We start from the raw sequence: 23,453 nt of genomic DNA on the forward strand, positions 1-23,453 counted from the left end.
TTTTTGAGGTACGCGGGCCTCTCACTGTTGTGGCCCCTCCCGTCGCGGAGCACAGGCTCCTGACGCGCAGGCTCAGCGGCCATGACTCACGGGCCCAGCCACTCCGCGGCATGTGGGATCCTCCCGGACCGGGGCACGAACCCGTGTCCCCTGCATCGGCAGGCGGACTCTCAACCACTGCGCCACCAGGGAAGCCCTGAGGCTGGGTTTTGAGATCCACTGGCCTCCCAGATGGCGGGCGGAAGGGAGGACAGCGCACAGCCACGCCTGCTTGGGTGAAATCCTGCAAGTGCATATGTGAAATCTGCACCCTCCCCCTGCCCGCCTGCATCTGTCTCGAGGAGCTTTACGTTTCCCCGGCACGTAGAAAATAGACATAACACCGATAACTGGACCTAAGGAAGCCTTCCTCTGCCAACAACTCGGTTTGGTTTAACACCCTTTGATGGTGTTATTTTAGCACTTTTCACAAATGCTAATGAACAACTCACTCGGTCAGAGCAGAGAAACACAATCTGCTGGTTCTGTTTAGGCATTATTCGCGCCAGCTAATGCACAGTTACTCATTTGCCTCTGCAGAGAGCAGAGCCGAGGCCAGTCTCGGGAGTGAGGGACTAACTGGGGTGGGACTGCCTCACCTCACAGAAACGCCAGAGCTGGCAAATCCCTAGCATCTCTGCTGGTGCCCCCTCTCTCATCCACTCATGCACATGCTGCTGGTCAGTGCTGGTCTCTTTCCTAGCACAGAGCCTCAGACTCCTCCTCAACCCACTGCTGCAGCCAACCCCACCCATACTGGATCCGTGAACCAGGATTAGAAACGGTGCCTGGAAAGTCACTGATGGAGGCCCAATTTCCATCACGACACCCCAGAGAAATAGTCATTCTTCCGTTAGGCGTGGCAGAAGACTACGAATACACGTGGTTAGTGTCTCTCTGTTTGAGCGAGGGCAAGAGAAGGGACGGAATCAAAACTTCGGACGGCATGCCAGCACGGATGTATGGGTGGGGTTGGCTGCAGCAATGGGTTGAGAAGGATTCTGAGGCTCTGTGCTGGGAAAGAGACCGGCACTGATCAGCAGGGCCTGCATGGGTGGATGAGAGAGGGGGCACCAGCAGAGATGCTAGGGATTTGCCAGCTCTGGCATTCCTGTGAGGTGAGGCAGTCCCACCCCAGTTAGTCCCTCACTCCCGAGACTGGCCTCGGCTCTGCTCTCTGCAGAGGCAAATGAGTAACTGTGCATTAGCCATACCTTAGTGGCCAGCAGTCGTGTCAGATAGATTTCAGACACCATCTTGCTCCCCCGGTCACCCTCCTTCTGGTCCCCATGCTCGTGGTTCTTCACCAGGTGCCACATCTTGACGCCACTCTCCAGGTCAGGGGTGATCATGGGTGTGCGTGAGCGGAGGCTGTCAGGGCTGCCCGTGTACCGGATCATGTTTTCTGCCAATGCAAGGACCCCACGCGGGTAAGGCCACCCAGCCTTCCGGCCCATTACTCACGACACACCTCGGCTCCAGCCAAGGCCAACTCCGATCCTTCCTGCATTCACAGGCGCTGTCACCTTGCCTCGCTTCCGTCCATTCCTGAATCTGGGGCGCTCGCCCACCACCTCCGGAAACACTCTGTGGCTCCTCCACCCACTCGGATTCCCCTCCCTCCTGCACTTGCATCTCTCCAGCCCTTGTTACTCAATTTGTAAAAATATAAGCTTGTCCTTTTTCACACTTTCCTTATAAGAGCTCTCAAGTCTCAGGATGTGCTCTGTGCAGCCAGTTGAGTACCAATGAAAGAGCAGGGATCCTGTCTCCCCAAATGACGGTTGACCAGCTTAGTGATCACCCTGTCAGTTGTGTACCTTCATCCGCCCCTCTCGCCTGGACCAATTCCTCCCACTTAATTGCTGAAACGTGAGGTGTGGTGAGATGAGTGTTGAGCAGGAAAGAAGAGGCAAAGCCCCACTGTGTGCGGGCACCCGTTCTATGTTGCCTTCTATATATTTTCCAGAGCCATCCCGTGAAGTTGGTAGTTTTTGCAATCCCTGTTTTGCTGGTAAGAAGGCACTCCAGGCTTCCAGCCCACATCCGGCGCCCTTTTTCCCACCCCGAGGAGCAGAGACCTGGGTCTGTACCTTCCCTCCACTGCTTCATAGCGTGTGCCCTTTACACGTCATCTAGCCTCTGAGCATCTGAGTTATAATTTGCTAATCTGCATAAGAGGGGGAAATAATAATTATTTAATTCACTGATTATTATGAACCTGACGTTTGATAAAGAGTTATCACAAGTGTGAAAGCATCTTAGAGACTGTAGGATGCTCAGGAAGGTTAGACTTTCTTCTTGTTTTTGAGGATGAAGGTCCTGCGCCTGCATCAGAGCCCCTGCCCGGAACCAGAAGCCTCCTTTCCAGGCCAGAGTTCCTCTCTGGTGGCCAGCCTGCCTGACTCCCCCCACCCACTCCCCACCCCCGTGCCCCATCCCGGGCATCTGCTGCCTTCCAGCAGTGCTGCCAGCAATGACAACAGCTGCTCAGGGCATCCTCTCCCCAGCATGATTCAATGAACTCACCGTATTTACTTGCCGAGGTCCTGGAGATGGTGGAGTTGTTCACTGCATTGTAGGCTGTCACCTGCTTGGACACTAAAGCCACCACAGAACCATCCGGCACCTACCGGGAAAAGGCAGGTGAGGGCCTGGGCACAGAAACTCTGCCACCCCAGGAAATCAGGACAAGCCAGGATGAACGTGGTCCTCAGGGGCAATCAGTGCCTCATCGAGAACCAGGGGACCAAGGAGGCTGTCAGCTTTCCTTTGATGCAGCACGACAGATCTGAATACAGAATCGTAGTCTATGTTGGGGTTCACTCTTGGAGCAACTCTGGCAAGAGCTTCTCACCAGCACCCTCTGTCTCGATGCTTCCCTGGGGGAGCACCCAGCCTTAAACTCCGGGGACCACAGGGTCTGTGCCTATGCCCTGTGGGAAGCACGCTCCTGGCAACCTATCTCCAAGGAGGTCAGGGTTTCCTGGCTGGGGGCCATGTTGTCCCTGGGTCGCTAAGGGCACAGGCAGTGCTGGTGGAGAAGTGGATTTAGGGCTTGGTACGAGCCTCAGGGCAGCCCTGCTATTCAAGGACCGAGACTCCCAGGGACCTGGCTGCCCAGTTCGCCGGCCCCTCTCCACTCCACGGTCACCTCACCTGGTAATGCGCCAGGGTGTTCAGTCTCTTCCAGTCGTTCTCAATCTTGGTGGTGATGTCTTCATCCTGCAGGATCATCCTCGCCCCGCTTCCTTGTCGCCACTCTGTAGGGAGAGCAGTCGCATCTCAGAGAGGTCCTCAGGGCCTCCCATGGGATCCTGAGGACCCCTGTGCAGGCACGTACATGGCACCTTCTCAGGGGTGCATCCACGGACAGAGAGGTGCTAGCAGACACTCCCAGAGGAGGGGTGCAGGAGCTCTCAGCACAGGTGGGGGGGGGGGCCTGAATTCCAGTTCTGGTTCTCATCCAACAAACTACGTGACAGAAGTAGGAATAACGTCACCCCCGTGGCCCACCTGTTCCCAGCAGTGGCCACATCTGCAAGAAGTCTTTGCTTATTAGCTGAATGAAAAAGGCAGGTGAAGGCACTTAAGAAAGTATTAAGCACATGCAAGGCGGTGTCATCACCATCACGTACTCTTTGCTTGACTGTAAGGTCTTGGAGCTAATGAGATGAGACCAAGGCTGCAAATTCGGTCACTGTGCACCCTGTTCCTGTTCTAGGGGTGCATCCTGTACCCGAAAGCTGGCAGGTGGGCCACCCTTGGCTGGGAGACTGAGTAAAAGCGTATAGAGGGACCAGCAAAACCTATTCTCATGCCCAAGAACAGCCTCGTCCCCACAAAGCTCATGGGGATAACAGCCTCTTGGTGATGTATCCAACACCTAATTATCTGATGCCATAGGTATACGCTTACATCCCATGTTCTCCTCATGGGCCCAGACACCTACAACACACGGGCTTGCTGACGGATCCCACATGGGAAAACAGGAGACTGTTTCTCATCTACCAAATCCTCATCACCACACGTGGTACAAATCACATGGAGATGGAGGCACGTACATTCCAGTCCTGAATCGTTTGCACGTGGAGACCCAGGTGCATGCCAGACACAGGCCAGCTCTCGTGCACAGGCACGTACACGTCTACACATGCACACACATTCACACGCACACACCAGAAAGGAAAAATGGCCTTTTCAATTCAAATACAACATGTGTTCCTGCCAGGAAGCCAGGAATCTGGTTTCCAGGCAGCCACTACACCCCATTCAACGCCTCACAGATGCTGAAATTCTGCAACAGGCAAGAGCACCGGGTCTTGCAGCACGTGGTTGGGGGCTGGAGTGAGTTACCCGAAGTCCTTGTCTAACCCCTGCCTCGGATTTTTCCTACAGCTCGCAGACACACATATTGTCCTCCCTCCCTCTGTTCCCCTCCTGTCAAGACTGAGCTGGGGGTCCAGGACTGATTCCCTCCTGCCTTGTGCACTTGGCATGACCAGTGCTACAGATGAAAATCAGACCCAGGAAGGGAGCTGCCTGCCCTTAGGGGGAGCAGAGATGCTCCGAATATCCAAGTCCCTGCCTCCGGCTCCTGGGCTTGTCTGCTGCCTGGTTTAGAGCTTCTTGTAGCGTCGGGCTGTCCCAGGAATGAAAACACGAGGATGCCACGCGTGTTCGCGGGAGCGGAAGAGCCTTGAGAGGTCTCTGGGGATTGCCCATCATTTAGTGCTGTTGATGGCACAGCTGGAATGATCATGGAGGTGAGGGCCTCGGGGCAGGTAAGGTGGTAGACAAAAGGGGAGATGCCTCACGAGGGCAAGTGGTCAGCAGTGTTCTGTTTGTTGTTGTCGTGTTGTTTGTTGTGTTTTTTGTTTTTGTTTTAAATTTTATGCAGGTAGGTATGGGTGCATGTTTTCTGAGTGGCTAGGGCAAAATAAGCAGAATATCTCCCAGCTGGTGAGATCGCGAATTATGTGGTACAGAGGGACTCTGGTGAAGACCAGCCTGGGCCAAGGATATGGCAGTGGCATGTTTTGTCCCAGTCGCACAGTGGGTCCTGAAAGATAAAGCCTCGTGGGTCTCCCCGCTTCCCTGGTGAATAGTGCCAGGGCCAGTAAGTCAGAGGCTGCATGGGTGAGGGTACAGGAGGCAGGCAGTGTCTGCATTCCCCACCTGGGGGCCAGAGGAGGAGCTGGGGCCGAGCTCTGGACACAAAGTCTGCTGGCCGGACGCAAGGGAAGAGGAGTCTCCTTCACTGCAGAGGCTGTGGGGGCTTTCTGGTTTATGAGCTGCACTGGCACCCTTGCTGATGGCATTGTAGCACCTCTCAGGGGGATGCGAACAAGCCACACAGCCTGGGGGACTGAGCAGTGACAGCTGGTGACTAATCTGGGAGCGAGAGACAGGACTTCGTTGTTCCACAACTGGCCTGAAGTTGTGCAGTGCACAGCCTGTGCAGCCCTACTCAGCAGCCCTGACTCTGAATCATGTCCAGTAATTATGTAAGCAGATGAAGGTCAGTCTGCCATCTCTGTCCTCAACCGAAAAAACCAGGACAGAGTGTGGCCATGCTCCCCTCAGGGCAGTCCAGGAATGATGGCTTGTCCTTAGGAGTACAAAAATGCTGCTGCCAGATGCCTACCAACAGGGCTAGCCCAGCACCTGGGACACAGTAAGTACATGAATAATACATCAGTGAAAGAGTGAATAGACGAAAGAAGGGAAAGGGTAAGTGAGCGAGTAACGGTGGCTTATTTTCCAAGCAGTGAAAGGATTTTCTACCTGTGTGTTGCTGCTCCATGGTGGGCAGACAGTGAGCTACAGTGAGAGGTGAAATGTGAGCCGCGCTGTTAGAACCTGGGACAAAGGAAGAGCTGAACTCCAGAACCTCAACTGGGCACGTCCACTGCCCGAAGTGAAAGCTCTCTGAAGTGATTATCACTCATTCTTCCGATTTTACAACTGGGAAATTAAACAGGTTGGGAAGACAGACCTGGAGGTCATCACAACTCGGAGCTCTGTAGCGTGGTGCCAACGACGCGCGTGAGCCACCCAGTGTCGGGAGCATGGAGGCAGGGCCGTGATGGCCAGACTGGGACCTGGGCTGTGGCCACACTGGGATGCTGGCGGGTAGCTGCCTCCCCTCAAGTGCATACTCTGAGCTCCCTGGGGAGCATGGTGCCTCACCAGCTCTGACCCTTGTGGCGTGTGCATATGCAGGTGGGTGCACGGGCACACACGTGTGCATACACACACATATGTGCGCGCGTGCACACACACACACAAACAAGTATAGCATCTCACCCCAGGCTGAGGACACTTAAGGCTCTGCAGCAACAAACCCCTGCCCGCCCCACCCCCAGTCCAGTCCATCTCTCCTCAGACCCATCAAAGGAAGCTTTAGGAGGGACTAACCTGGAGGGATGAGGAGGGAAGGAAGCGCCCACCAGGCTGGTTAGAACTGGCCGAGTCAACCCCGCTGATCCACAAGGAACCAATTTCAGAGCCAGCTGTCTGCCCTCTCACCCCGGGCCACCATTCCTCCCCGTGGGGCGCTGAGCAGAGTCTCACCAGCCTGCACAGGGTCCTCTTGACCTCCCAAACCAGGGTCCGAGCAGAAGGCTGGAGGAGGAGACACGACTCTACCGCCGCACACCTGTCGGCAGGTGAGCCCCAAGGAGACAGCCCAGACACCCTCGGCACCCTGCCGCTCCCAAGTGTGGGAGCGGCATCAGAAAAGAGCCGGGACAGAATCAGTGTCACTGCAAACAGTCGGGAAACTAACTCAGGAATGGGAGGGGGGACCACCTAAATATGGTTTATTTAAAAAAGGTATAGGGCTTCCCTGGTGGCGCAGTGGTTGAGAATCTGCCTGCTGATGCAGGGGACACGGGTTCGAGCCCTGGTCTGGGAGGGTCCCACATGCCGCGGAGCAACTAGGCCCGTGAGCCACAATTACTGAGCCTGCGCGTCTGGAGCCTGTGCTCCGCAACCGCGATAGTGAGAGGCCCGCGCACCGCGATGAAGAGTGGCCCCCGCTTGCCGCAACTAGAGAAAGCCCTCGCACAGAAACGAAGACCCAACACAGCCAAAAATAAATAAATTAATAAACTTCTAAAAAAATTAAAATAAAAAAGGTATAATTTTATGGTGAGAGCAAGTTCTAAAATACAAAATAATCGAAGTAGGAAACGTGGTGCTTAAAAGAAGAAATTCCTAAATTGAACGGTGCTGTCTGCTTTCAAAGCCTTGGGTCGTTGTAGACTGTGAAGAGCTGTGCACCGGCTAGTTGTCGCTATTCAGGGAAGTCCGGAGAGCTAAAGGAAAAAGCAGACTGCTCTGCTACTCGATTTAAGAGAGGTAAGCTAGAGCTTAGTGGATATTCCTGAATATAGAATAATGCGGAGGAGGCTCTGGTGGCGCTCCAGGGTGGTGTGCCACGCCTGTGCTGTGTCAAAGAAGAGTTCAAGAGGCAGGGGGTGGGCGGTGGGAAGGAAGAAAGGTGACCTAGGTAGGAAAGGTGACCCAGGTATTCATATGCAAGGCATCTAGGGAAAACTGCTGGCTCTGACCTCCCTCGGAAGCTCTGCCCGCAGCCCCGTGCCCTGCTCCAGGCTCCAAGCACAAAGGACAGACACACTCACAATCCAATTTGTTACACTTCCACCTTCCAGGGAGAGAGGGAGGTGAAATAAAAAAGAAAAAAAATCCCATTATCTTTATCTGTCCTTCCCATCAGGTGCAGGAAAATGCAAAGTGGGGCGACAGCTGCTGTGAACTCTATATTTCACTCAGAAGATAGTGTATCTTTTTATTGCACACAGGAATTACTTATTTGAAAAAATATACCCTTTCAGACAGAAGGGGTGGCGTAGGGGCTATTGATGGGGCATTTGCTTTAAACCAGAGGAATCTCTGGAGGTCACGGCCTGTGGAGGAGCCTGCGTGGAAAGGGAATGGATGTTCTCTCCACCTCCCTGCTGTGTGACCGGGCCCAGGCTCTGTGCCTCTCTGAGCGGCACAGTCTTCTGTGCAGTAGAACAGAATGGCATCAGTTATTTCCTCTGAGGAGTGAAGGGAGGAAACAAAGAGTCCCTTGGCTCAGAAAGACAAGTGTCCAGCCTCCTGCTACTGTGCGAAGCAATGAGGAACTCCTAGTCACGTTGGTCCCTCTGTGCCTGGCACAGAGCTTGCCCCAGGGCAGGCTCTTATGATATGCTGGTCGAAGAGTTTGGTGGTGTAAGGGGGTACCTATATCCGATACCTGTGCGTGGAAAGGGGCATCAGCTTACCCGATACCTGTGGGTGGAAAGGGGCATCAGCTTGGTGAGGACAGCTTCACATATAGCAAAGCAGGGAGCCCCTGGCACTGGGCTTTGAAAACTCCCAAGGCCCACCTGCCCCAGCGCAGTCCCTAACTCCTGCCTGGAATATCTTTCCTTCCCTAGATTCCAACAGACTGAAAGAAAGGCAAGTTCTGTGTCCTTCACTTTGGTTCTTACAATGGTTAGTTTTACGTGTGAACTTGTCTGGGCCACAGTGCCCAGATAGGTGGTCAAAAATTATTCTGGATGTTTCCATGAGGGTATTTTTGGATGACATTAATATTTAAATGGATGGGCTTTGAGTAAAGTGAACTGCCCTCCATAATGTAGGTGGACCTCATCTAATTAGGTGAAGGCCTGGGTGGAACAAAAGACTGGCCTCCCCTGAGCAAGAGGGAATTCTGCAGCAGCTGCCTTTGGACTTGAACTGCAACGTGGCTCTTCCCTGGGTCTCCAGCCTGCTGGCTACCCTGTAGACTTTGGACATGCCAGACTCCACACTAGACACTGAATGTTTGTGTCCCCCCCAAAATTCACATGTTGAATCCTAACCCCCAATGTGATGGCATTTGGAGGTGGGGGCCTTTGGAAGGTGATCAGGTCATGAGGGTGGAACCCTCATGAATGGGATTAGTGCCCTTATTAAAAGGACCCCAGAGAGCTCCCTTGCCCTCTTTCTGCCATGTATGGTCCCAACAAGAGGACGGCCATCTATGAACCAGGAAGCGGGCTCTCGCCAGACACTGAGTCTGCCGACACCTTGGTTTTGGACTTCTCAGCCTCCAGAGCTGTGAGAAATAAATTTCTGTTGTTTATAAGCCAGCCAGCCTATGGTATTCTGTTACAGCAGCCCAAACAGACTCCTCCTAGTCTATTATTAATTAAGTCCTCCATAATTGCATGAGCCAATTCCTTCAAATAAATCTTTCTCTATGTAAACATATCCTATTGGTTCCGTTTCTCTGGAGAACCCTGGCTAATACAGTTCCCCATCTTGGCTCCTTAATGCCTGGAAAAGCAGGTGAAGGGGTGGAGGGGGTGGCGTGGGAGAGCTTCAGTCAGAGGAGCAATGAATAGAAGTGTCGGGAATGAGGGGCTAGGCCAGGCCAGGCACCACAGATGATGAAAGGCAGGGGGAGGGGTTGGGGCTGGATTTACTTGGGGCAATTACAGAGGCAGCTTAAAATGCCTTTGCTTCTTTCTGAGCTGGCCTGGGACAGATGTCCTCGCCTTTCCAGGGGCTTGGCATCAGGAGGGGGAAGGCAGTCTTTGCCCAAAGCCCTCAGCTACAGGAGGAGGAGGCATGGGGGAAGGGAAGTGAAGTGGAGGGGGGATGCTTGGCTGTCTTGCCTCTGTCAACGCATGTGGCTCAGCGTCTTCTCCGTGCCTATGTGCTATGTGTCCCTTTGGCATAGATTAATTTTTGATTATAATCACACCTTATATTTGTAAACTGCTTTCAAAGCACTTTCACCTACATGATGGGAAAAACTCGCCTTGCCTCTCTCTCTCCTTGGGGGCCATGCAACTGAGTCAAGTCAAATCTTGCGGAAGAAGCATTTGGGTCTCGAGGAGGCCCCATCTTTGTTATCTGGCTTTGGTAGAAAGAAGACCAGAGTTGTGGGAGCAGCTCCAGACCCTGGACTTAATAGAAAAGAAGGAAATTCCTCAGAAGAGCACCCATCATGGGAGGCCTTTGTGAGAAGTTCAGTATGACTCCCCTTCCCCAGAAGGATGGGGCCCTGAGACTCAAACTGCCTCCTTTCTTTGTCTTCTCCCCTTTACCCTCCCTGCTGTGAGGCCTTGTGCCTCCAGGGTGGCCCCTCCATCCTCCCCAGCAGCTCCTATGATGGGAAAGGTAGGTCCTTTGTCCTCTTGGGACCTGGCGAGCACTGTGTCACTGGAGGCCCAGCCCCTGGCCTGAGCAGCCTCTAGCTTGAGAGAGTAGCAACTCTCAGGCAGGTCCTGGTTGCTACTTAGCCCTCAGGCTTCCTTCACTCATGGTGGACAGCAGGAAGTGGATGGCAGGAGGTGGACGGCATGAGGTGGACGGCAGGAAGTGGACAGCAGGAAGTGGATGGCAGGAAGTAGACAGCAGGAAGTGGACAGCAGGAGGTGGGCGGCAGGAGGTGGACGGCAGGAAGCGGCCGTGGCTGCTCTGGATGCTGCTGCCTCCACTCCAGATGCATCACATCCTTTCATTAATGATGCTTTGCTGGGCTAGAACCCAGCAAATGTTCTGAAGTTAAAAAGCAGCCCCTTCCCCTCCCGCGCTCTGGGGGTGGGGCTTCCAGGTGGGGAGGGCTGGTCTTGAGCAGCATCCACCAGCCACGACATGGTCTCTCTCCCCCATGGGAGGTCACACCATTCCCAAGCACCAGGAGCGCACAATTCTACATGCACTCGCACCCGTGAGCTCTCGCTGCGCTCTGGCACAAGCTTTCCAAACACCTTCGGCATAAAGATACAGGTTCTCATAACAGCCCCTCCTCTTGGCCCCGCTAGGCCAGGGCTCTCCTCTCACCCACCCATTTTGCAGATAAGGACTTTGAAAAGCCGAGGGTGGACCCTGCCATGGCTCCCACAGATGAACAAAAGGCATGGTGAGTGCTACCTGGTTACCCTAGTGAATTCAACTCTCCCTGGGAGACCCATTATGGAGTAGCCCACTGAACTGTCTGGGGGTGGGGAACACAGGGGTCTTCCTTCCCAGGAACTGTTTTCTCTTGCACTGGTTCTGTAAGCGAGCCCTTGGCTCCATCAGTCTGTGGGACGTTCATGGCAGCAGAATCACCCGCATACAGACACAAATGCCCACTCCAACTCTAGGGACCAGTGCCTGGGACACACATGGACACACTCACCCAAACCCCCGCCCCCCCACTGCAGACTCTCACAGATGCTTCCTCTTGGTCCTAGAAACAACATACACAGAGACACCTCCAAAGTGAAGGGGAGCACATGCTCAGCCAGTCTCTCTCCCTGGGGCCATGGAGCTCCAGGCACAGGGCCAAACACATCCCGCCAACAGCCAGCCAGGAGGAGATGGGGGAAGGGAAGCAGTAAGAATTGAGGTGAGTGAGCAGAAATTCCTGATCCTGAGTCTTTAGGCATCAGAATTTGGGGGCAGGTGGGGCGAGGCACTGGGAGGGGATCAAATTCCCTGTGGAGTTTAGAAAATAGCACAGATGCCCATCTGTCTTGGATGGCTTAGCTGAAGCCAGCTTAGAGAGGCCAGATGGATGGATTAGGGGCCTCTGGAGGTCCTCCCACCTCTATGTTTCCACCAATCTCCAGACCCAACCACATACACACACAAACACCTTTTCCTCCAGGCCCAGGACCAACAGACAGACACATACCGTTTCCTTAACACTATTATCTTCATAGTCAGTAACAGCAGCAGCCAGTACTGAGCACGTACTATGGGCCAGACAGTGCATTAGAGGCTTCTACATGCATCATCTCCTTTCATCCTTACAGTGAGGCAGGCACTATTATTAATCTCCATTTTACAGGCAAGGAAACTAAGGCACAGAAAGGTTAAGTAACTAGACCAAGGTCACACAGCTAGGACTTGGTGGAACCAGGACTCAAACCCGGGCATGTTTGATGCTGATCCACGATGCCAAACTGCCTCTCTTCAGCCCTGGCCTCTTTGGAGCCTGGGGCTCCCCACTAGGATTTCCCCAGGACGAAATCTTATTAAACACTCAGGCAAGCCACAACTGGATCCAAGGACAGCTGGCCCTAAGTGGCATGCCCTTGTTTATATAGGCTACGCGATCTATTCGTGGAACATTCAAATAAAATGTCATCCTACTCCCCAGTAGGCTGTCACATCTCATTTTTCTCTCTCCTTTCTCTCCATCCTCCATCACTGACCCAGATCCCTCATGCCTTCGGTAGTCAGCAAAAATTAGAGGCGCAGAACAGAGGCAAAAGGAAGGGCCTGGGGGCACAACGCAGGTAGTGGCAAGACCTTGGGCCACACAGATTCAGACTAAGTCCTCTTCACTGCCGATGCGACACCTCCACTCCCACCCCTCGGCTACTCAAAAGACCCCAGAGGCAGTCAGATCACCAGCAGACTGAGGTCCCCCCTCTGCTTACTGCTCACTAAGTGGCCATGAAGGTGCACCTCCTGGGCTCCTGGGGGCCGCGCACGCCTGCTCCCTGCACCCTGGCTCCACTGGTCGGTAAGAGGGGCTTCCAACCAGTCACAGCACAGCCCCCTGGGTGGGCGGCCCTACTCACCCAGGTCCATGTCTGCAGCCTTGGGCCGGTGGGAGCAGGGCACATTCTTGAAGATGGCATCCAGAATCTTCTCCTTGACCTGAGTAATGGTGTCGCAGTTGAGGATCTTCACTGGGACCTCAGGGCTGTTGGCATTGTCTGGGTTGACACAACTCAGGACCTGCGGGCGGTGGGGAGAGGCGGTGAGTGGGGAGGGCAGCATGGAGAGCCCTGGGAATGCCAGCCGCATCCCGGAGTCCTATCCTGACTGGCTCTGCCTTGGCAGGTTGGACTGGACAGGGGTGGGGCGACCCCAGCCAAGCCCTCTACCCTTCCTGTCCCCACAAGCAGCAGGCAAGTGGTACAGCTTCAGCATCACTGCAGGAGTAGGAGCTGCATATTTCACCCCTCTTCACGAGAGACTCCATTAAAATCCTGATTTATCACAGGGAACAATGTCCAAGCAGGAGGGAGCAGTGAGGGGCAATGTGTCAGAGAACGGGCACTACTGAATATCCCCCTGCCACCTCTCTCTCTCTCACTCACACACACACACACACACACACACACACACACACACTCACTCGACAGCATCTCAGCAGCACACCCAGACCCTCGCCCACCTCTGAAATCCCCATCCCCCATCCCTGTGTGTCGGTCTGTCTTTCTCATTACTCTGTCTCATGGGAATCTGGCTCCTTTCTCCAAAGATTTCACGTGCCTCAATTTTTGTGACACTTCTGGGCTGACTGGAGGTTGGAGAATCTGTAAGCAGCTTACCGTGTTCTTTAAAAATAAAAAGGTGCCCTTCAGGGCTTCCCTGGTGGCGCAGTGGTTGAGAATCCGCCTGCCAATGCAGGGGACACGGGTTCCAGCCCTGGTCCGGGAAGATCCCACATGCTGCAGAGCAGCTAAGCTCGTGCGCCACAACTACCGAGCCTGCGCTCCAGAGCCCTTGAGCCACAACTACTGAAGCCCGTGCTCCGCAACAAGAGAAGCCACCACAGTGAGAAGCCTGCGCACCTCAACGAAGAGCAGCCCCCACTCGCCGTGGCTGAAAAGAAAGCCCACGTGCAGCGGCGAGGACCCAACGCAAACAAAAATAAATAAATAAATTTATTAAAAAAAAAAAAAAAAGTTCTGGGCCATTTCTAACAGCTTTGCTTCTCCTGCCGTCCTCAGCGTGGGCTCTCTCTCCGTGGTGAGACCGTGGGATCCTTGGGTGGACCAGAGTGGATCCGGGTGGGTGCTGTGAGCCACAGGTGCTGCCAGGTGGCCGCGCCGAGCCGGGTTCTGCAGCCCCTGTCTGACCCTGCTGCCTGCGCCCTCTGTGCGCTCCCTTCTCAGAACCTTCACTGTACCGCCTCCCCCGCCAACCATTTCCCAACCGTACGTCTGGTCTGCAGATCCAGACGACAGCCTTCTGCCCATCCCCACCCGTTCCTGGTCCACGTGGCGGCAGTCAGAACCCTGGCCCCTGGACGCCTGCCTTTCATTAGTGAGCAGACTGCTGTGAGCTCCCACGGGAACATGCTCATCCCATTAAGAAGAGAACCTCCTAAATCTATAGAACCGAACTGTCACCCTCAAAATGTTTTAAACCGAAAACAATGCTGGAAGGAACTCTGGACCACGTGCTCCTCCGGTGTGCCCTCTCCCAGACATTCCCTGCCTCCTAAGAGCCTTCCGGGACCCCTCCCAGCCCCCCTCCATGTCCAAGCACAGCCTAGTACTCGGTGCTGCCCTGGGGTCCTGAGCTCTGGGCCAGTGGTAGTGGTGGAGCCTGGCCTCCCCCAGGCAGTATCACAGCTTTTTCTGGGCTGTGAGACCATGAAGCGGGGGCTGCCACCTGAGTATGCCCCCCTGACATTTCTGCTTGCCCCTGGGGTTCGTGGTGGCCCCATGAGAACAACTCTGTGGATGCTTCAGGGCATCCAGAGAAGCAGCAGTGGTCCCACGGAGCCCCTGGCCGCTGGCCAAGCCCCAGCTCCACCTGGAAGTTCCCTTCCCCAGCCCCATGCCCAGGTCTCTTGGATATTTCAGAGCAACTGCCTGGGGTTTGTTCTGCTAGGTCAGTGCTTCTCAAACTTTCCTGTGAATAGAATCTCTAAAGGGGTTTTGTGAAAACGCACATTCTGACTCAGGAGGTCGAGGATGGGGTCTGAGACTCTGCATTCAGGCAGGATCGCAGGTGAGCACCTAGCACTCTAGCAGGCTCCCAGTTTATGCCCTTGGGCACTCCCAGCAGCAGGCCCCTAGGCCTGCGAGTCCAAGTTCAATCTAATTCATCACTCAACACATAGCTGGTGCATCTGACTGTCAAGTGATGCTGGCTGAGCCTCTCAGCACCTGTCTCACTCTTTGTGGTTACCCTTTCCGCCCAGCACAAGGTTACCATCAGTTGGCCCAAAGTACCCTGGGCTCCTCCAGCCAGTGCTGAGTTGCAGGCCATCCTGTCTTTTTCTGACCCCTTCATCTCGGAGTCTCGGGTCAGCCCTATCTGCTGCTGCTAACACACTTTCTTCCTGGCCCCTTCTCACCACCACCAGGCTGCTCCCCCTTCCACGTGGAGGGGTTCCTTTCACAGGCCTGAGGATGGCTATGGAACCTCCCCGCAGCCATTTCCTCTCCAAGCAGGACAACTGTAATTTCCTTCCCCTTTCCTCACGGTGCCTCTTCCCCAACTCTTTCCACCTCAAATGGATGCGCGTCCCTGACCCACTCCAATTTCCTCACATTCTCTTGCAGTCACCTGCAACCAGGCTGGGTGTGCTAACAGTAGTTTGGCCTCTGGAATAAAGGATGCTGCAATTTGGGGACAGGGTGTTATTAAAACTGTGTTGGATTCAATACTGGGGAGCCGCTGATGAGATGGGAAAGGAAGGGAGAGGGAGAGACCAGGCAGGAGACATTTCAACAGTAGTTCTAGCTCATTAAGAAATCGATTCTGGTCTCTATTTTTGGAAGGTTTTTTTTTTTTTCCTTTCCCATTTATTTATTTATTTATTTATTCATTTATTTATTTTTGCGGTACGCGGGCCTCTCACTGTTGCGGCCTCTCCCGTTGCGGAGCACAGGCTCCGGACGCGCAGGCTCAGCGGCCATGGCTCACGGGCCCAGCCGCTCCGCGGCAGGTGGGATCTTCCCGGACCGGGGCACGAACCCGTGTCCCCTGCATCGGCAGGCGGACTCTCAACCACTGCGTCACCAGGGAAGCCCTTACTTTCCCATTTTAATCAGAGCCTCTAACTCTCTCCTCCAGAGCAGACCACGACTGCAAAGAAGCAGGGCCCTCACTCACCCTGCTGCCTCAAAGCCTCGTCAACTGAGCCAATCCCGGCAAATCTGCTGAGATGCCTGCTGGGATTCCCAGGGCCCTCTGAGGATGGAGTGCGACAGGTGCATCAGGGTCGCATCACGCCCAGCCAGCAGGACTGGCTTTATTCAGAGTGGCAGGGATGTCTCCCCAGCTGGCCTCGGGGTCTGGGATTCATCCTCGGCTCGCGACCTCTGCCCGGCTGTGCCATGCCTTGGCCTGTCATGTGTCTCACTTCCCAATGACTGCATTTTAAATCCCATCTATTCTCTGTCCGCTTTAACACCACTGCTGTCTCTTCCACCTCCATTCTTGGGCTCCACCCACGTACCACCCTCCACATTTTATCTTTTATCTTGTTTCCTCACTCCTTTCTTCTACCTCCTCTTCTCTTTCCTGGAAAAGACCTGGTGGGAGATCACAGCTCTCTCCAAGGAAAGCCCAAGCATGAGCTCCCCCGCCTGGAGAGACAGTGGGTGCCAGCGGACAGTCATGGCGGGAAAGAGGAAACAGAGGCCCCGTGAGGCAGCAGTGGGCTGACCCTGGGCTCACAGCTTTGTACACCAGATCCCACTCCATCTTCTGGACGCCTTTGGGAGCTACATGCTGTCATTATCCCTCTTTTATTACTATCCCTGTTTTTTTTTTTTCAGATTAAAAAAAAAAAACCACCCAAACTTGGAGAGATTAAGCCCCAAATCCCCCAGCTGGTCAGAAGGAGTCATAGCTCCAATCCAGCTCTGCCCGATTCCAAACCCCGTGCTCCTAAATGCTGAGCTTTGCTGCCTCCTAGGATGCCTGTTTCTGGCAGGAAAGGGAGTGTAACGTTGACTGAGGGGATCCCCCTGTTCCCTGGACAAACACCTTAAACCGCTAGGCCAGCCTGGCCTCCCATCCTACAGCTCGGGTCATGTAGGTGCGACCTTCAGAACCACGAGCAACCATTTCTGGCTTCCCCTCTTCCGTGCTCCGCATGCTACCTGCTTGGAACTGGTCTGCAAAGTGTGGGTTCTCCACTGGGAGAACTGCTGAGAAGGAGTTCATTCCCTGGGATTAGTCAGCCAGCTGTCGGCAAGGGGTTACTGCCCCACAATCCAGTGCACCGGCCTGAAAGCACACCAGTCTCTTGCTGTTGCTCAGGTGTGTGTGAGCCACCGGTCCTCAAATCCAGGTGCCCTGGCATGTTAGGACAAGGAAGTCGGGGTGACCGGCACAGATGGAGTGACTGGCACAGGTGGAACACCAGGCTGGCCCCGTGCAGTGGGCGCCCAGAGAGGTGGCTGAGAGCAGTGGCATTAAAGAGGCGTTAGAGAAGATGGTCCTCAGCATTTCCACCATCCCTTCGGCTGGGCAGGGGCTGCGCAGGGCCAGAACCCACCTACCAGAGCCATGCAGAGGAGCTGGGAGGCTGGCTTACCAGGGTTTTGTAGTCGATCTGCTGGCGGATGAGCTTGTCCTCACTCAGAGAGTAGCGGGCCTCGCCCGTGATGGCGTCAATGGGCCCCTTCTCCATCTGCTGCTTGATGGCGCAGAACAGCGAGAAGAGGGGCTCCCCGGCACACTCCTGCACACAGAGAGGAGCAGTGCTGGCTGGACCCCGGGCCCCAGGTGTGCGGAGCCCGGCCTCCCCCAGCCTCTGCCTCTCCGAAGGGCTGCTTTCCACGCCTCGGTTTTAATTCTCTTCTCCTGCTCCTTCCCACTGCCATTCTTGAGCTCTCTTTTCATCTCCCCAGCCCCCGGGCACCCTCTCCGCCCCTCTCCCCGCCCTCACTCCACACTGCTTTCTCTGCAGCCCCATCAAGAGACAGGGGTCCTAGAGGGGTGGGATAGGGAGGGAGGGAGGGAGACGCAAGAGGGAGGAGATATGGGGATGTATGTATGCGCGTCGCTGATTCACTCTGTTATACAGCAGAAACTAACACACCACTGTAAAGCAGTTCTACTCCAATAAAGATGTTTAAAAAAAAAAAAATAGAGAGAGAGAGAGACAGAGGTCAGTCCTCGGCGGCGTGAACTCCTTAGAAAACAAGTTAGTAATTGGAGGCCGAGCAGCTCTTCCACCTCCCAGGCATGTCCTCGGCTTATCTGCCGCCACACGCGCTCCCGTACCTGCCCAGGACCCTCATCAGCCTCAGTGAAGTCTGGGGCCGGAGGGGCAGGAGGAGAGCAAGAGGAAAAAACGGGGTGACTTGTTTTCAGCTTGAAATGGGAATGCAGGGTCTTCTCAGAAGCTCATCCCTCACCTGTGAGAAAGCGGCCTGTGCGGACCGTGCCTCGCAAGCCAGGCCTGACCGTGGGTCTCTGCCTCCTGAGATGGTCAGGAGCCTCTCCCCTCCATGACAAGGGAAACAACATTTCTTGGCGGGGTTCTAGGAGCTAGGCCCCAGCACCTGTGGACTTGGGGGCCGTGGAGGGAACAGGGGGGATGCCGGTTCATTCCCAGGCTGGTGGGGAAACTGAGGTAAGGCCCAGAGATGCCCCAGAATCCAATCGTACCTTGAGGAACTTGTAGAGCAGGAAAGTAAACCAATTGGTCAACATCTTCTCAGCCACCGATTCGGTCCTGGCACCAGTCACAGAGGGACCCAGCCGGGCGAGACAAAGACAGAGGCAGCTGGTCAGACCTCAGGGGCTGGGAGGGTAGGGGGATCTGCACGGCGCTTGCTGCTTAAGGCTTTCAGGCCAAATCTTAAGACCCGAAGGGATACCTGAGTTCCTTGGACTCCTAGACACACCATAATGATAAGACAAGCTTTGCCTACCAAGCGGGGAGATGACCTTCTGTGCGCAGGCTCCCGGGTGAGTTTCTGTGAGAACGCGTTAGGGCAGCCCTGTCCGATTGTCCAAGAGCACTTTCGGGGTTGATGAAATAGCCCAGTAGCACTTTGTGTTGTCTAACATGGTAGCCACCAGCCACAGATGCCTACTGAGCACTTGAAATGCAGCTAGTGCACCTGAGGAGCTGAATTTTTTATTTTATTTACTTTAAATTAACTTAGATTTAAATAGTCACATGTGGCTCACAGCTACCACATCGGTGATAGCCTTAGAGAACTTTATAGGATAGGTGTGTTCCCTGGGGTAAGAAAAGAAAATTAAAAAAAAATCTGGGAGATACTCATTTGGCAAGGGATAGAAAAGAAGGTGGCAGGGGAAGAGGGTCATGGAGAAAGGCCAGATAGACTAGACTGAGCCCATCCCCTAAGCTAAAGACTCCCAGAGTAGGTAGTAACATGGAGCTGGATACCCAGCTCATTCCAATAGATGCCCAAATTGTCCTATTTAAAAGGCTTCCACGCACTTTGGAACTTCTCCTGGGAACCTTTCTAGTGTTTTATTTGCAATGACAGGGGGTTCATTCTTGAGTCTACTTTGCATCTTTCACGCTGCTACCCAAACCCATTTATTCTTTTACTTTGGAAGTGAAAACACCACAGCAGCATTACTGGACACTTTTGGTTGCAATGGCCTTCAAGTACATGAACAATTGGAATGGCAGCGCAGACAGAGGCAGAGGGTCCCGATTCCGTATAAGGCAAAGCCACGGTATATGGTTATTTCTGCACACGTGACCATGCAGATTTCAACGGTGTCGAGGATGAGGCACCCCACGGTGTTGAGAGGTGGACCCTGGACCCGGGCAGAGCCCACAGCAGGTGCCAGGAAGTGCCTGCTGTGTTGCATCAGGCAAGGTGCCGCTAAAACCGAATTCAGCCACAGACTGGACCAGTGCTTTTCAAACTTCACCACACATTCAGATCCCCTAGGCTTCTCGCTAAAATGCTGATCCTGATCTAGCAGGTGTGGGGCGGCACCTGAGCTTCTGCCTTTCCAACAACCTCCCAGCTGATGCTTCTCCTGTTACCAGACAGCAGTGAGAGCTGCAGGGGCTAAAGTTTCCCAACTTGAGATGGTGAGGTGGGCTCCCAGAGAGGCCCTGAGGTATCTCCCCTGATTCAAGTTCTGACTTAGATAAGGTGAGGGCATGGAAAGATGACCTCTGAAGAGTGCACAAGAGAAAACCTCTGAAAGAGAGGGTCAAATCAGGGGAGGGTTAGAGCAGAGGGAGCTGAATGGAAAGTGGATTTAGGGGCAGAAGAAAAACCACGGGGTGAGCAGATGGGCCGTGGTTGAGTCAGAGGCACCAACATGATGGACAGGTTCTTCTAAGAGGGCAAGGGGTGCACCCTGGCCTCTGGCCAGGTCAGTACCTGACCTTGGGGGGCTTGGCTGCTCCGGGGAGCCCTGCCCTGGTCTCCCTGGGGGCAGGAGGGCCAGGCCAGTGCGCCGGGCTGGGTTGGACACCCCGCGGCCGCACCCCTACCTCCTGAGCAGCAGCTTGGGATGGTTCTTGCTCTCCAGATTCTTGTCTATGAGGTCAGCCAGCAGCTGCTTCAGCACGTCAGTGGCGTACTCCAGCTTGCTCTGCAGCACCGTCATGATGAGCGAGGCCACGTTGCCGCGGTCGCGCATGGAGAAGCTACGCTGAGACTCCAGCGTGCGAATGAAGGACAGCAGGCATGCCTTGTTGTTGATGAGCTGAGCGAAGAGCTTCAGACCTTTCTCCACGCGCTCCTGCCGGTAGCCCGGGACCTGCGGGGGAGACCCAGGGGTGCGGGAGTCTTAATTGTCGCCCGAGAGGGGCGAGGCCCCAGGGACACCCCACCGGGTGGGCCGTGCACACTGCTGACCCTCCCACCCTCCCACTGACCCACGACAGGCCAGCTGGCTGATGCCACCAAGTCCTTATCTAGAGCCAGGCGCCACGTTTGGTGCCTACCTAACCTCCATCACAGCCCACGAGGCAGGTCACTGTCTCTAGAGACAGAGAGAACGTCATCGTTAGCATGGCGTTGACAAGGGGACCCCACGCCACTGGAGACCACCGTAACAGTCCCAGGTAGGGACTCCAGGAGGTCGGGGCTGCTGTGAGTGACACCCTTGCTGGGGGATCACCAAACCTGGGCCTCTGGCTAACCTAATGCTGACCTGTCTCTGGCCCTGGGGGTCCTGTTGACAGACCAGTGGGCTCAGAGTCAGGACTTCTGGGTTCCACGTGGGCTCTGACATCCCCACGCCATATAAGCTTGGACACGCCCCTTTACTTCTCTGGGGGCCCAAGTTCATTCACCTGAAAAAAGAGAAAGCTTAAGCCCACGAGCCTCTCAGGCACTCCCTAACTCTAGCATCTGATGTTTTCTTAGGGATTCCTTTTGAGACCCTGTTCCATGCAGGGGAAGGGGAGGAAGAAGGTGTTATCTTCCTGCCTCTGCATCTTCTGTTCACTGGGAGGTCCGTGCAAGGGTGCAAGGGCGCACCATCCACTCGGCAAACACGAGCCAGCGACTGAGCTGTGCAAGGAGGATGCGTCTCTGAGATGCACGAGAATAGGTACAGCGGCACCATGCGTCATGCCCCAAATGGGAAACACCCAGAGGTCCAGCAACAATAGGAAGGCTCCAGGAACTGCGGTGCATTCACCCAATGAGATGCTGCACAGCAACAGGGATGAAGGACCCACTGCTACTCACAGTAACAGGGATGAATCTTGCAAACATATTGAAAGAAAAAAGCCACGCTCAAAAGACAGCATACTGGACAATACCATTTAAATCCAGATTTAAGAAGAACAATTAAAATTCATCAATGGGGAAAAAAAGGGTTTTCTGGGGGCGGCTGTGACTGGAACGGGGCACAGGGGGACTTTTGGAGGCTGGTAACGTTCTGCTTCTCGATCTGTGTGCTGGCTTAATGGCTGTGTTCACTCGGGGAAAATGCGCTGAGCTGTGTTCTGATAATTTGTGTATTGCTCTGTCTGTATACTTCCATTAGAACAAAAAGTTCACTTAAAAAATGAAGCACAGCCTCTGCCCTGGAGGGAAGGCCCTCTGAGAACACGGAGCAGGGCATCTGGTGGGAAGTGGCATGTTGGAGGAGGTGGGGCATCCAAAGGAGGTGCCATCGAAGCCTCATCTTGAGGGATGTGTCCCCCCTGGCGGGGGCAGGGAGAGTAGATGCACCAGGTCCTTGGGAAGGAGTGTCCCGTATGGAGCAGTAAAGAACACGGCTTCAGAGTCCGCTGAGCTTGCATTAACTTCATCACAGTCATTTATGAGTTGCAGGACCCTTAGGAGACTCAGTTCCTTTATCAACAACGCGAAGGTACTGCAGTTAATATGTATACAGACCTTACTCTATGCCAAGCACAGTTCCACATGCTTTAGAAATACTGACCCATGTAATCCACCCAACAGCCTACGAGGTAGGTGCCATTATTACCCCAGGGTCCCACGAGGATAAGGAACTTCCCCCAGATCCCAAGACAGAGAAGTGTCAGAGCCGGGCCATGAACTGGGCAGCTGGCACCGTGTCCTGCCCCCTCTTGGGACTCCTGAGAGCACGGAACGAGATGTGTGAAAAGCCTCAGCACCATCACAGCCCAGTTACGGAATGGCAGCAATTTCATCCTGCTTCACTCTAAAGATTTTAAACTGGGGAGGCCAACAGTCTCAAGGCCCCTTCAGTGGGGGGGACCCCTGAACTCTTCAGAGAGACACTCGCATTGACCCGCATTGCCTGGCATCAGCAGCTCCCACAGGTCAGGAACATGCATGTTTCCAAAACAGGTCCGTTCGCATTTCCTTTGCCGCTGTGCTGATACACAGCTGTGCTGGTACACGGAAGGCTGATACCTCTCCAGGCAGTTCTCAGGAGAGAGCAGAGCTCACCAGAGCCAGGGTGGTGCCGGCCAGGCCACCGGCGGCTCCGCCAGGCTGTCAGCACAGCCCCTCCTGGAGACCCTCTGGTTCCCCAAGGTCTCCAGCCTTGGCTTGCCTCCTGCCCGGCCCCGCTAGTCCCCCACTCCACGGCGGCTCTTGAGGGAAGAGCAGGGAGACATGGCCACCTCACTGTGCCATGGTGTGGGGCCTCAATCTGCCCAGATGTCTGTCTCCTACTGCCCAGCCCCCCACTCCAAGACAGCCCCTCCCACGCAGGCGTACCCGTTTTACTTCCCCTCTCCTTCAGACCTCTCAGAAGACATTCCTCTAAGTTGTCCCGATAATAAGAGACAATGCCACTTTCTGGGCTCCCGCCATGGGCAAAGGACAGTCTTGGCACACTGTACACATTGGTCCAATGAAGCCTTCTCGTGACCCTCTTTCAACAGCCTCTCAGGGAAGCTACTGTGGCTTCCCAAGGCCAGCCAGCAGAATTGCCAAACCCCAGCTTGCTTGGCTCCTGAGTGCCCGTCCATCCTGCGCGTCCTTGGCCTGTCTAGCCTACCCCTGGGCCTGGGAGGTGACTGAAGGCCAGCTCTGAGTCCTCCCTGAAGCGCCCCGTGCAGGGCCTCCTGGAGCTCAGGTGGCCGTCCGTCGAGGGCACGGGAGCCAAGTGCAGGCTTGGCTTGTGGCGCCTGGAGAGGAGGAGGAGGATGTGCTCTGGACTCCCTTGCCTGGCTGCACACTCCTTCTGGGCAGCAAGGCTCAGGGCCCTGGGAAGGAAGGTTTAGCGAAGCTACCTGCAGGGAAAGA

General features: G+C 54.7%; 1 protein-coding gene across 3 annotated transcripts in view; it reads right to left on the reverse strand.

Annotated features, from left to right (window-relative positions):
- Positions 1–23,453, reverse strand: part of PLXNA4 (plexin A4) — a 382,796-nt gene that overhangs the window by 13,678 nt on the left and 345,665 nt on the right. For all 3 annotated transcript variants that reach the window (XM_007455355.1, XM_007455356.1, XM_007455357.1), the window contains 7 exons: positions 20,246–20,514; positions 18,418–18,484; positions 17,339–17,485; positions 12,627–12,786; positions 3,199–3,302; positions 2,569–2,668; positions 1,254–1,444 (listed from right to left, as the gene is read on the reverse strand). In XM_007455355.1, the coding sequence (XP_007455417.1) occupies positions 1,254–1,444; positions 2,569–2,668; positions 3,199–3,302; positions 12,627–12,786; positions 17,339–17,485; positions 18,418–18,484; positions 20,246–20,514 (1,038 nt within the window). The remainder of the gene's footprint in view (positions 1–1,253; positions 1,445–2,568; positions 2,669–3,198; positions 3,303–12,626; positions 12,787–17,338; positions 17,486–18,417; positions 18,485–20,245; positions 20,515–23,453) is intronic.

This window comes from Lipotes vexillifer, unplaced genomic scaffold, assembly GCF_000442215.2.
Source record: "Lipotes vexillifer unplaced genomic scaffold, Lipotes_vexillifer_v1.1 scaffold687, whole genome shotgun sequence".
NCBI classification, from domain to species: Eukaryota; Metazoa; Chordata; class Mammalia; order Artiodactyla; family Lipotidae; genus Lipotes; species Lipotes vexillifer.